This window comes from Artemia sp. Qi Xiang Cuo, chromosome 14, assembly GCF_049724085.1.
Source record: "Artemia sp. Qi Xiang Cuo chromosome 14, ASM4972408v1, whole genome shotgun sequence".
Taxonomy (NCBI): Eukaryota; Metazoa; Arthropoda; class Branchiopoda; order Anostraca; family Artemiidae; genus Artemia; species Artemia sp. Qi Xiang Cuo.
The window spans coordinates 23,950,262-23,965,467 of record NC_142807.1 but is presented as its reverse complement, the minus strand read 5'-3'; the positions used below and the strand labels follow the sequence as shown (position 1 = coordinate 23,965,467).

Below are 15,206 nucleotides of genomic sequence, written 5' to 3'. Positions count from 1 at the left end.
AGTTTTTCAGAAAAAGATAAAGAGCAGTATTAAAACCAAAGAAAAGCAACAATAAAGTCGTATAATAATTCAAAAGTAAAACATAAAAAAATTACCTTTAACAAACAAGTGAGACCCAAAACCAACAGAAATTACACAGAACAATCAAGATAAACATTGTTATTTCGAGCAGTTTTTCTGAAATGGCAAAAAATAATTCGATTGCTAGTTGTTTAAAAGGCGTATTTTCATCGTTTTGAGCGACAGAGACATCTACTGTTATTCCATCTTCATGAACAATTCTATTTTTTACTTATTTTCCGTATCGAACAATAAGCTATTCGAAAAACATGGCGAGATCCTTCTTCCTGGGGCTATAAGAAAAGAAAAGTCATGATTACTAAGTTGCATTTGACAGAAAAAGGATTATAAGTTACGAACAATTGTGGTTTTTGGTAACCCAACTGGGACCTAATGACAATCAAATAATGTCTTCGAATAGGGGTGGGAACATGTCATAAGAAAAGATTTAAGGAAGTAGGAAGCTCTGAAAAGAGTAGGTGAAGGAAAAACGTGCGCAGCTGGGTCGGTCTCCGATGGCTCTATGCTGCTACAAATTGTTAGCAGTAATAGCTGTGGCTTACCTCTTCTCCTGTATGATACTTTACTTCCAAACCAAGTACCCTCTCTTCACTAGAGTCCCAGAAAATGCCACCGACAACACGATTATCATAATTTTCTGGAAGGTTTTCATGGAATATATTGAGTAATTTTGAAGTTTTCTTCTCTGTACTGAACACCACCAGTTCTTCTGTGCCGTTCTAGAGGAAATAATGCAAAAAAATCAATTTATTCTGTTCATAAAATACGAGAGGATGGGTGGTAATATGACGTCAATGTCTAGCTATTAACAAATTTTAGAGCTGGTCTCAATGAATTCTGCAGTAAATTAGTTCTCAAAATGATAATTAATGTAAAAAAAAAATAACTAAGATTCTGTTACTTTTCTTATCACATGAATTAAAGATTTCTGTCATTCCTGCTGATATTAAAAAAGGTATATCCACTTGAATAAAAACTCTAGAAAAACGAATATTAAAAAAACTTAACACCTGAACTGCGTATTTAAGGAAATGAAAATTACTTTAGTTTTTGTTACCGTACATTTCGAAAGTCGAAATACAATAAAACAAAGATAGATGTAAGTTTCAGGTGTCGGAACGCTTGGTGGGAGTGACGTTTCAAGATTTCGAATGTTTTGCTCGTTCTGACCTCTTTTTCCCAGTTTCTACCTCATTTTCTTTCTACCAAATAAGAACTCCAATTATCCAGAATTATAACAAAAATCTTCGACTTTTTTGTTTTTCGCCTGTTGGGTCTCCACGGGAAACTCTTATACTTAATGTTAGCAGACAAATAGATAGATTGATAGATAGATAGATATTTATTGCAAAACAAAAGCCTCTTTGGGCCATGGCAAAAAAGAACACAGTTGCATATAAAGTCAAAACACATGATAATAACATGTATAACAATAACTAAACATAGCCCATTGCAAATAAAAATAAAATAACATAACAATTGCAACACAAAAGCACACATAATACTATAAAACTAACTCATATAATTACACACAATGTCACACACATAATAATAATAATAATAATAATAATAATAATAATAAGTAGTAGTATCGTATCAATTACTTTCAAAAATACATGAAAAAATACATTGAATTGCGCAAGAAAAACCCATGGTTGTGTCATTAAACTCACGCGTGAACATTCTAAAAGTTGGCACACTAAAGTCGAGGTTTTTTAAACTTGGCAATGTATAATGTAGTCAAGCATGTTTTGAGAGTTTGGTCATAATAATATAATTTAAAGCAAACAGGTTTTTTTTTCTGTTTTTGTTGTCAATTGCACAATGAATGTACGTCATGAATTCACGTGTACAATCTTAAAAAAACAAAACTGGCATAATATAAAGTGGTCAGACATGTTTTGGGAGCACTTTTTCAGAGCATGTACTTATGGATACCTTTCCAAGCAAGATGGTTAAACATGCTTTTACAATCGGAAATGTTTGATTAACATTTGCAAAAAAGCGGTAATGGGATTTGCGAATTGGAGGAGATGGGGTGATTGTGTACTGTATAATACACAAGTGATGTTTTGGAGAGTATTGTCAATTTAAAATAGTTTAGAAATAAAAAAAATTAACAAGAAATGGCTGAAAAGTGTTTTGAGGGAGATGGGTTGCATGGAGGGTGAGAGTTGCACGAGGGTTCAGTTAAAGGGGGTACAGTAACACGGGGGTTTAGTTAAATGGGGTCGAGTTGCACGAGGGTTCAGTCGCACAAGGGTTTAGTAGCACGGAGGTTCAGGTGTACGGAGGGTCGGTTAGCCTGGGGTTCAGTTCCAGGGGGGGTGCAGGTGAACGGGGTTTTAGTTAAATGGGGCTTGAGTTGCACGGGAGTTGAGTTGCACGAAGGTTCAGTTGCACGGGGGGTTCAGTTACATGCGGATTCAGTTACACGGGGATTAGTTAAATGTGGTTGAGTTGCATAGTCTCGTTGGAAAAAATTGGAGTTCATACTTAAACAGTTCTATTAAGAGCTATTGCTATGAAAATGGCTCATTTTTGAGTCGAAACTATGCTTTTCTGACTGAAGATACACATTTGAGTCAGAAAATGTGAAAATGTACACAATTGAAACAGAGAAGTGTGTTTTGACGATATTTTCTATAATTTCGTCTGAAAAATAGGAGTTCACGCTTAAACAGTTCTATTAAGAGCTATTTTTATGGAAAAGCTTTTACAATCGGAAATGTTTGATTAACATTTGCAAAAAAGGGGGTAATGGGATTTGCGAATTGGAGATGGGGTGATTGTGTACTGTATAATACACAAGTGATGTTTTGGAGAGTATTGTCAATTTAAAATAGTTTAGAAATAAAAAACTTTAACAAGAAATGGCTGAAAAGTGTTTTGAGGGAGATGGGTTGCATGGAGGGTTGAGTTGCACGAGGGTTCAGTTAAAGGGGGTACAGTTACACGGGGGTTTAGTTAAATGGGGGTCGAGTTGCACGAGGGTTCAGTAGCACGAGGGTTCAGTAGCACGGGGGTTCAGTTGTACGGTGTTTCGGTTATACAGGGGTTCAGTTACATGGGGGGTTCAGTTGCACGGGGGTTTAGTTAACTGGGGCTTGTGTTGAACGGGAGTTGAGTTGCACGAGGGTTCAGTTGCACGGGGGTTCAGTTACATGCGGATTCAGTTACACGGGGATTAGTTAAATGCGGTTGAGTTGCATAGTCTCGTTGGAACAAATTGGAATTCATACCTAAAAAGTTCTATTAAGAGCTATTGCTATGGAAATGGTTCATTTTTGAATCGAAACTATGCTTTTCTGACTGAAGATACACATTTGAATCAGAAAATGTGAAAATGTACACAATTGAAACAGCGAAGTGTGTTTTGACGATATTTTCTATAATTTCGTCTGAAAAATAGGAGTTCACGCTTAAAAAGTTCTATTAAGAGCTATTTTTATGGAAATGCTTTTACACTCGGAAATATTTGATTAACATTTGCAAAAAAAGGGGTAATGGGATTTGCGAATTGGAGGAGATGGGGTGATAGTGTACTGTATAATACACAAGTGATGTTTTGGAGATTACTGTCAATTTAAAATAGTTTAGAAATAAAAAAAAATTAACAAGAAATGGCTGAAAAGTGTTTTGAGGGAGATGGGTTGCATGGAGGGTTGAGTTGCACGAGGGTTCAGTTAAAGGGGGTACAGTTACACGGGGGTTTAGTTAAATGGGTTCGTGTTGCACGAGGGTTTAGTAGTACGAGGGTTCAGTAGCACGGGGGTTCAGTTGTACGGGGTTTCGGTTATACCGGGGTTCAGTTATATGGGGGGTTCAGTTGCACGGGGGTTTAGTTAAATGGGGCTTGAGTTGCACGGGAGTTGAGTTGCACGAGGGTTCACTTACATGCGGGTTCAATTACACGGGGATTAGTTAAATGCGGTTGAGTTGCATAGTCTCGTTGGAAAAAATTGGAGTTCATACTTAAACAGTTCTATTAAGAGCTATTGCTATGGAAATGGTTCATTTTTGAATCGAAACTATGCTTTTCTGACTGAAGATACACATTTGAATCAGAAAATGTGAAATTGTACACAATTGAAACAGCGAAGTGTGTTTTGACGATATTTTCTATAATTTCGTCTGAAAAATAGGAGTTCACGCTTAAAAAGTTCTATTAAGAGCTATTTTTATGGAAATGCTTTTACACTCGGAAATATTTGATTAACATTTGCAAAAAAGGGGTAATGGGATTTGCGAATTGGAGGAGATGGGGTGATTGTGTACTGTATAATACACAAGTGATGTTTTGGAGATTACTGTCAATTTAAAATAGTTTAGAAATAAAAACAAATTAACAAGAAATGGCTGAAAAGTATTTTGAGGGATAGGGGTTGTATTGTGGTTTGAGGGGCATGAGGGTTCAGTTATTGGGGGGACAGGTACATGGGGGTTTAGTTAATTGGGGGTAAGTTACATGAGGGTTTAGTCGTACGAGGGTTCAGTATCACGGGGATTAAGTTGTACGGGGTTTCGGTTATACCGGGGTTCAGTTATATGGGGGGTTCAGTTGCACGGGGGTTTAGTTAAATGGGGCTTGAGTTGCACGGGAGTTGAGTTGCACGAGGGTTCAGTTGCACGGGGGTTCACTTACATGCGGGTTCAGTTACACGGGGATTAGTTAAATGCGGTTGAGTTGCATAGTCTCGTTGGAAAAAATTGGAGTTCATACTTAAACAGATGGAAAAATGGTACTTGTTAAATATTCGGGTAGACATACGACTAAGAAACGCTTCACTATAAATAAGGCTATCGTGTTTTTCCGAGCTTTCTAGGGCGGGGGTAACTATTTAGTTTAAATAATTCTAGGAGGAATTGAGTTTTATGGATGGTATGGAAAAATGGTACTTGTTAAATATTCGGGTAGACATACGACTAAGAAACGCTTCACTATAAATAAGGATATCGTGTTTTTCCGAACTTTCTAGGGCGGGGGTAACTACTTAGTTTAAATAATTCTAGGAAGAATTGAGTTTTATGGATGGTATGGAAAAATGGTACTTGTTAAATATTCGGGTAAACATACGACTAAGAAACGCCTCACTATAAATAAGGATATCGTGTTTTTCCGAACTTTCTAGGGCAGGGGTAAATATTTAGTTTAAATAATTCTAGGAGGAATTGATTTTTGTGGGTGGTAGGGAAAAATGGTACGCGTTAAATATTCACGTAAACATTCGAGTATAAATAAGGCTATTGAGTTTTTCCGAACTTTCTGTGAGAGGCGGGGGTAAGTATTTAGTTTAAATAATTCTAGGAGGAATTGAGTTTTATGGCTGGTGTGGAAAAATGGTACTTGTTAAATATTCGGGTAAACATACGACTTAGAAACTCTTCACTATAAATAAGGCTATTGTGTTTTTCTGAACTTTCTAGGGCGGGGTTAACTATTTAGTTTAAATAATTCTAGGAGGAATTGAGTTTTATGGATGGTATGGAAAAATGGTGCTTGTTAAATATTCGGGTAAACATACGACTAAGAAACACTTCACTATAAATGAGGCTATCGTGCTTTTCCGAACTTTCTAGGGCGGGGCTAACTATTTAGTTTAAATAATTCTAGGAGGAATTGAGTTTTGTGGGTGGTGTGGAAAAATGGTACTTGTTAAATATTCGGGTAGACATACGACTAAGAAACGCTTCACTATAAATAAGGCTACTGTGTTTTTCTGAACTTTCTAGGGCGAGGGTAAGCATATAGTTTAAATAATTCTAGAAACATGTGACTTGAAATGCTTCATTAGAAATAGGTTATTGCTAATGATACCTCCTCGACAGATATTTTTTTATTGTATTTTATAGCTATTAGCCTAACGTTGCTCTGTGTTTGTCAAACCAACTAGTAAATATTTATCGGGGTTTTATTTTTTCTGTTCAATTATTTTCAGGGTAAGCCAATATAATTACCTTTTTCTTTTATTCTAACTTAACTTGTAGGAATAGGACTTCTAGAATAAGGATTCATTCCCTCGACTAAATCAGTTTATTCATGTATAAGGGTGAACAAAAGACTATTAATTCTCTGTATTATTCTTCTTCTTATCTAGCTAAACGTTGCGCTGTGTTTGTCACACCTAATAGTAAATATTTATCGGGCTTTTATTTTTTCCCGTTCAATTATTTTCAGTGTAAGCCAATATAATGCTAGGGGGAGTAAAAATGGTAGTTATTTAGTACCCGGTAAACAGGTGACTTGATATGCTTCATTAGAAGTAGGTTATTGCTAATGGTACCTCCTCGACAGATATTTTTATGGCTCTAACAATTGTACTCTATGCTTGCCCAGAGACACGATGTGGCTTTCCCACTATTGCTCTATGGCCGGTTATCGACACTACCTAGTTTATTGCATGTATTAAATCAGTATCTTTTACGCAGTGGAACGATAAACACATAAGTCATATCTATAAAAAAAAGTGAAGATGGAGCATTTTAATAAAGTGTGTTCACATAACAAGGTTATTGTAGCATTAAATGCCGACAAGGAGAAGTATTTAAACTATGAAACAAGAACAAGTGGTAGCACTATTGGAAATGTATGCATGCATTGTCATGACAGTAAGGAATTCAATTTCTTTGGAATACCGAAAAAATTCAACTCTTATGTTGGTGGTTATGCAAGATTGAGATCTCCAGAGATGATTGCACTCAAAGAAAATGCCAACATAAAAATAATCGTTGATGATAGAGGACATCTCCTTGCTACTGTTGCAGGTAACACATTACCTACTGAAGACATGCAAAGTCGACATAGCTTTATTTAATTTTTTAAGGTTAATTTAGACGAGGTTACGTGCGCGCACGCAATTAAATAAAGCTATGTCGACTTTGCATGTCTTTCTCACTATGTATGCGCCGTCGCGGTGTGTAACCAATCACCAATAAAGTTATTGTATATTGAGCAACCTCCGCTGTCTCTGATTGGCCCCTCAAAAACGGGTGTTGTCTAAAAAACCAGTCTGGTTGAAAAAGTGGAGTTGAAAAAAAAACTTGTGTGGGGAATCCCCGTTCGTACTGCTCACTTTTTTGCAATATGTAGGAACCAGTGGGGAATCCCCGTTCGTTTGGAAAGGTACTAAGGAAAGGCAAGCAAATAGCATGTAGTTTCAAAACGTATTTAATCACGTGTAGAGGTCCCTTAGAATGAAATTTCTGTATTGTGCATGCAAACGGCGAATTCAAGAATGAGTTTGTTACTTACTTAAAATTGTGTCATAATTTCTTGAGTGAAATGTCTTCTTTTTTTTGTATCCAAGAGTTGAAACCAAAAAAGAGTTTGTTACTTGCTTTCAATTTTTTTTTAATTTCTTGAATAAAATTTCCGTATTGTGTATCCAAACCGGGACTTCGAGAAAGAGATTGTTACTTACCTGGAATTTTCTCATAACTTCTTGAATGAAATTTCCGTATCGTGTTGCGTATCCAAGAGGGGACTTCAAGAAAGAGATTGTTACTTACTGAGAATTTTCTCATAATTTCTTGAATGAAATTTCCGTATTGGTTATCCAAGAGGTGTATTCAAGAAAGAATTTGTCACTTACTTATAATTTTTTTTTAATTTCTTGTATGAAATATCTGTATTGTGCATCCAGGAGGATATATCAAGAAAAAGTTTGCCACTTACTTACAATTTTTTCATAATTTTTTGAGTGAAATTGCTGCATTGTCTGACCGGGAAGCGAGTTCAAGAAAGAATTTGTTTGCAGTGTTTTTTATAGTTTTCTGAATTAAATTTCCGTATTGTGCATCCTAATGGCAAATTCAAAAAAGGTTTTCTTATTTACTTAGAATTTTGTCATAATTTCTTGAATGAAATGACTTTTTTGTTTATCCAAGAGGGGAATTCAAGAAGGAATTTGTTACTTACTTACAATTTTTTCATAGTTACTTAAATGAAGTTTCTGCATTGTGTGTCCAAGAGGTGAGTTCAGGAAAGAGTTTGTTTCTTGCTTACAATTTTTTCATAATTTATTGAATGAAATTTCCGTATTGTATATCCAAGAAGAGAAAAGAATAAAGTTTGTTACTTACTTGCGATTTTTTCATAATTTCTTGAATGAAGTCTCTGTATTGTGTATCCAAGAGGTGAAATCAATAAAGATTTTGTTACTTACTTACAAATATTTTCATAATTTCATGAATGAAATTTCCGTATTGTGTATCCAAGAGGGGACTTCAAGAAAGAAATTGTTACTTAATGAGAATTTTTTTAATTTCTTGAATGAAATTTTTACATCGTGTATCTAAGACGTGAAAACAATAAAGAGTTTGTTACTTACTTAGAATTTTGTCATTATTTCTTGAACGAAATGTCTTTTTGCTTATCCAGCAGGCGAATTCAAGAAAGAATTTGCTATTTACTTATAATGTTTTCAGAATTTCTTAAATAAAATTTCTGCATTTTGTATCCAAGAGGTGACTTCAAGAAAGAATTTGTTACTTACTTACTTACAATTTTTTCATAGTTTCTTAAATGAAGTTTCTGCATTGTGTATCCAAGAGGTGACTTCAAGAAAGAGTTTGTTGCTTACTTACACTTTTGTCATAATTTATTGAATGAAATTTTTTTTTTATTTATACAGGAGACAAATTCAAGAAAGAATTTGCTACTTACTTACAATTTTTTGATAATTTCTTAAATGAAATTACTGCATTGTGTATCCAAGAGGTGACTTCAAGAAAGAGTTTGTTACTTACTTACAATTCTTTTTTCATAATTTCCTTAATGAAATTTCTGTATTGTGTATCCAAGAGGTGAATTCAAGAAAGAGTTTGTTACTTACTTACAATTTTTTGATAATTTCTTAAATGAAATTTCTGAATTGTGTATCCAAGAGGTGACTTCAAGAGAGAGTTTTTTACTTACTTACAATTTTTTTTCATAATTTCCTTAATGAAATTTCTGTATTGTGTATCCAAGAGGTGAATTCAAGAAAGAGTTTGTTACCTACTTACTTACAATTTTTTCATAATGACATATCCAACAACGGATGCTGATAAATAATTTATTCATTCTGATACGAAGATTTTGTGAATGTTATCCCATGTGTTTGACAATAGATGTATGCAAATTCTTTTTCTTACATCTCCGACGTTTTATTAGACATTCTAAACGTTTGATATGCTAGCTTACTCTAAAAATAATGAACACATAACAATGTAATGCATAATATATTTTTAATTAAATAATGCTATGTAAAATATTAATACAAAAAATATATTATGATACATTATTAATATCAATGATTAACTTTGGACATTTTGAATCTGTTCCATAAAATAGATCACCATGTTCTCTCTTGATATTATAGCTATTGTCTTCTCTTGGTTCGTAATCAGTAGAATAATCATTATTCCATTTTGCGTCATACTCAATTTTTACTGGTGTCACATCAACAGGCTCAATATGCTTTTCGTCTTTGGTATTATTTGGTTCATTGACTGTTTGATCAATGGCAGTAACGTTTGCTGGTGCTTTTTTTTCATCGATTCATCTTTTATGTTCCATAGTGATATTTTCTGATAATGCCCTTTTTGTTTTTCTGGCAATTTCACTGTATATTATCATAATATCTTTACACAGGTAACAGTTTCGGCACGTAGACAAGATATGGTTTACGATATTAGTAGAAGAGTAGGCCTTTCTTTTATTGATCTTCCGTTGAATACTAATACCCGAAAGGTGACGATTGGATGTATCAGTAGGTAATGTGTTACCTGCAACAGTAGCAAGGAGTTGTCCTCTATCATCAATGATTATTTTTATGTTGGCATTCTCTTTGAGTGCAATCATCTCTGGTGATCTCAATCTCGCCTAACCACCAACATAAAAGTTGAATTTTTTTCGCTATTCCAAAGAAATTTAATTCCTTACTGTCATGACAATGCTTGCATACATTTCCAATACTGCTACCACCTGTACTTGTTTCATAGTTTAATTACTTCTCCTTGTCGGCATTCAATGCTACAATAACCTTGTTATGTGAACACACTTTATTAAAATTCTCCATCTTCACTTTTTTTTAAAGATATGACTTAAGTGTTTATCGTTCCACTGCGTAAAAAATACTGATTTAATACATGCAATAAACTAGGTAGTGTCGATAACCGACCATAGAGCAATAGTGGGAAAGCCACATCGTGTCTCTGGGCAAGCATAGAGTACAATCTTAGAGCCATAAAAATATATGTCGAGGAGGTATCATTAGCAATAACCTACTTCTAATGAAGCATATCAAGTCACCTGTTTACCGGGTACTAAATAACTACCATTTTTACTCCCCCTAGCATTATATTGGCTTACACTGAAAATAATTGAACGGGAAAAAATAAACGCCCGATAAATATTTACTAGTTGGTGTGACAAACACAGCGCAACGTTTAGCTAGATAAGAAGAAGAAGAATACGGAGAATTAATAGTCTTTTGTTCACCATTATACATGAATAAACTGATTTAGTCGAGGGAATGAATCCTTATTCTAGAAGTCCTATTCCTACAAGTTAAGTTAGAATAAAAGAAAGAGGTAATTATATTGGCTTACACTGAAAATAATTGAACAGAAAAAATAAAACCCCGATAAATATTTACTAGTTGGTGTGACAAACACAGAGCAACGTTTAGCTAATAGCTAAAAAAAACAAAAAAAACAAATATCTGTCGAGGAGTTATCATTAGCAATAAACTATTTCTAATGAAGCATTTCAAGTCACCTGTTTCTAGAATTATTTAAACTAAATACTTACCCTCGCCCTAGAAAGTTCAGAAAAACACAATAGCCTTATTTATAGTGAAGCGTTTCTTAGTCGTATGTCTACCCGAATATTTAACAAGTACTATTTTTCCACACCAGCCGCAAAACTCTATTCCTCCTAGAATTATTTAAACTAAATAGTTACCCCCGCCCTAGAAAGTTCTGAAAAACACGATAGCCTTATTTATAGTGAAGAGTTTCTTAGTCGTATGCTTACCCGAATATTTAACAAGCACCATTTTTCCATACCATCCATAAAACTCAATTCCTCCTAGAATTATTTCAACTAAATAGTTATCCCCGCCCTAGAAAGTTCAGAAAAACACAATAGCCTTATTTATAGTGAAGCGTTTCTTAGTCGTATGTTTACCCGAATATTTAACAAGTACCATTTTTCCACATCAGCCACAAAACTCAATTCCTCCTAGAATTATTTAAACTAAATACTTACCCCCGCCTCTCACAGAAAGTTCGGAAAGACTCAATAGCCTTATTTATACTCGAATGTTTACCTGAATATTTAACACGTACCATTTTTCCCTACCACCCACAAAAATCAATTCCTCCTAGAATTATTTAAACTAAATATTTACCCCTGCCCTAGAAAGTTCGGAAAAACACGATATCCTTATTTATAGTGAAGCGTTTCTTAGTCGTATGTGTACCCGAATATTTAACAAGTACCATTTTTCCAAACCATCCATAAAACTCAATTCCTCCTAGAATTATTTAAACTAAATAGTTACCACCGACCTAGAAAGTTCGGAAAAACACGATATCCTTATTTATAGTGAAGCGTTTCTTAGTTGTATGTCTACCCGAATATTTAACAAGTACCATTTTTCCATACCATCCATAAAACTCAATTCCTCCTAGAATTATTTAAACTAAATACTTTCCCTCGCCCTAGAAAGTTCAGGAAAAACACGATAGCCTTATTTATAGTGAAGCATTTCTTAGTCGTATATCTACCCGAATATTTAACAAGTACCATTTTTCCACACCAGCCACAAAACTCAATTCCTCCTAGAATTATTTAAACTAAATAGTTACCCCCGCCCTAGAAAGTTCAGAAAAACACGATAGCCTTATTTATAGAGAAGCGTTTCTTAGTCGTATGTCTACCCGAATATTTAACAAGTACCATTTTTCCATCTGTTTAAGTATGAACTCCAATTTTTTCCAACGAGACTATGCAACTCAACCACATTTAACTAATCCCCGTATAACTGAATCCGCATGTAACTGAACCCCCGTGCAACTAAACCCTTGTGCAACTCAACTCCCGTGCAACTCAAGCCCCATTTAACTACTCCCCCGGGCAACTGAGCCCCCCCTGTAACTGACCCCCTGTCGAACCGAAACCCCGTCCAAATGGCCCCCCGTGCTCCTGAACCCTCGTGCTACTGAACCCTCGTGCAACTCAACCCTCCATGCAACCCATCTCCCTCAAAACACTTTTCAGCCATTTCTTGTTAAATTTTTTTATTTCTAAACTATTTTAAATTGACAATACTCTCCAAAACATCACTTGTGTGTATTATGCAGTACACAATCACCCCATCTCCTCCAATTTGCAAATCCCATTACCCCCTATTTGCAAATGTTAATCAAACATTTCCAATTGTAAAAGCATTTCCATAAAAATAGCTCTTAATAGAACTTTTTAAGCGTGAACTCCTATTTTTCAGACGAAATTATAGAAAATATCGTCAAAACTCACTTCGCTGTTTTAATTGTGTACATTTTCACATTTTCTGAATTCAAATGTTTATCTTCAGTCAGAAAAGCATAGTTTCGATTCAAAAATGAGCCATTTCCATAGCAATAGCTCTTAATAGAACTGTTTAAGTATGAACTCCAATTTTTTCCAGCGAGACTATGCAACTCAACCGTATTTAACTAATACCCGTGTAACTGAATCCTCTTGTAACTGAAACCCCCGTCAACTGAACCCTCGTGCAACTCAACTCCCGTGCAACTCAAGCCCCATTTAACTAAACCCCCGTGCAACTGAACCCCCCATGTAACTGAACCCCTGTATAACCGAAACTCCGTACAACTGAACCTCCGTGCTACTGAACCCTCGTGCTACTAAACCCTCGTGCAACTCGACCCCATTTAACTAAACCCTCGTGTAACTGAACCCTCGTGCAACTCAACCCTCCATGCAACCCATCTCCCTCAAAACACTTTTAGCCATTTCTTGTTAATTTTTTTTTATTTCTAAGCTATTTTAAATTGACAATACTCTCCAAAACGTCACTTGTGTATTATACAGTACACAATCACCCCATCTCCTCGAATTTGCAAATCCCATTACCGCTTTTTTGCAAATGTTAATCAAACATTTCCGATTGTAAAAGCATGTTTAACCATCTTGCTTGGAAAGGTATCCATAAGTACATGCTCTGAAAAAGTGCTCCCAAAACATGTCTGACCACTTTATATTATGCCAGTTTTGTTTTTTTAAGATTGTACACGTGAATTCATGACGTACATTCATTGTGCAATTGACAACAAAAACAGAAAAAAAACCTGTTTGCTTTAAATTATACTATTATGATCAAACTCTCAAAACATGCTTGACTACATTATACATTGCCAAGTTTAAAAATCCTCGACTTTAGTGTGCCAACTTTTAGAATGTTCACGCGTGAGTTTAATGACACAACCATGGGTTTTTCTTGCGCAATTCAATGTATTTTTTCATGTAGTTTTGAAAGTAATTGATACGATACTACTATAATAATAATCGTGTATTCAAAAGCCTTTCTACAGGGCCATACACACTATGCATCAAATATAGCAGAAAAACAAAATTAAAACTCCCTTCAGCATTTCTATTCCAAATCATAGTAAATTTTCTTCACAATAGTTCTTTTCTTATCTTTAGTGCCTAATCAACAAATTTACATAATCTACACTAGAGGCTATGTACAGTCTGAGACAACATGCCTCGAAGTGAAAAATTACTTTTCCCCAAAATACCCTCCCTCAAATCAGTAAGCCCCTGGCACCAGCACAGAAAACGGTCCAGATTTTCCTCTTCAATATTACAAATGGGACACGTGTACCTAGACGCCGGGAACCCCTTCCCTCTCTCAAATACTTTACTCCTCCATCTTAAAGGCAAACAGTTGGCCCGCAGCTGCAACCAATATGACAAATACTTACTTGGCAAAGTAAATTTAAAGTAAATCTCCTGGCCAAACACGTTTTTAACATCCTTATAAACGCTTAATGTCTCGGATCTCTCAATTTCATTCCCCCTTGTCTGTATCTCCTGATCTTCTAATCTTTGTTTAACTATTCCTATTTTATCAATCTGACTAATGGCGGGACCTCAACCATCATTCCATATATAGGACAATCCTAATCTGTCTAATAAGGATTTAACCCTAAACGGCCACGACCTCTTACGCCCTGAAGCAAGTAGCTCTTCATAGTCCTGTCTAATAAGTTTACCTCGTGGTACCTGCACTATGTTCATCCAAAATCTAACTACCTGAACCAGCCTATGTTTACGGAGCGAAAAAAGCCCTAGCTCCCCTTTCAAAAACTGGGTATGCGTAGTCCTATGGAGGCCGAAAAGCCTTTTGTAATAGGTTACCTGAAGGGTCTCCAGCTGCTCTGCCGCTTCCATCCCCCATAATTTCCCACCATAATGAAGAACTGGCATAATCTTCGTTAAAAATATTCTCTTATGCATTGCTAGACTTTTAATACCCATAACTGTACCATTCCTAAAAACCGTCGATATAGCCGCTTTCCCCCTTTTTACTGTCTCTTTAATGTGGGCACACCAACTACCACTATTTTGAAATACAAAACCTAAATATTTTGAATATGTGGTGAATAATTTCGTCTGTAGCTTTTTGGCAACCGACAATCATTGTTTCTTTGCTAATATAACCGCCACAAAACCATTGGAAATTTCTACATAATCTGAAGAACTATCTGCATTTTTTTTTATGGAAAACCTATTTGGTTTTACGGATAACCGACAAGGGGGAGGGGAATCTGTGGCTGGACTGTGAATCAGTGAGATATTGTGTTGCCATGTTAAAGAATTGATTAGTATTGGTCAGTTTGGACAGGTAACAGTTAAAGATAAAAACAATCGTTAACTTGTAACGAGGAAAGGTGTTATGAAGAGATAAGAAAATAAATTTTGGATGTGTTAAACCGTGATACATTCTTGAGAAACAATATTAAAACTAATGAAATTTTTGACAGTTTGGAGGTGAAGGAAGATTTATTATGCAAGGAGTTAGAGATGGTACTAAAAGGATTGAAAAATAATATGGCACAGGGTGCTG

General features: G+C 35.2%; 1 protein-coding gene across 1 annotated transcript in view; it reads right to left on the bottom strand.

Moving 5' to 3' along the window:
- Positions 1 to 599: 599 nt before the first annotated feature.
- The window catches only part of LOC148944286 (intraflagellar transport protein 140 homolog), a 254,533-nt gene continuing 239,926 nt past the window's right edge, over positions 600 to 15,206 (bottom strand). Inside the window, exon 11 of the mRNA XM_089099895.1 lies at positions 600 to 800. Within this exon, the coding sequence (XP_088956021.1) occupies positions 600 to 800 (201 nt within the window). The remainder of the gene's footprint in view (positions 801 to 15,206) is intronic.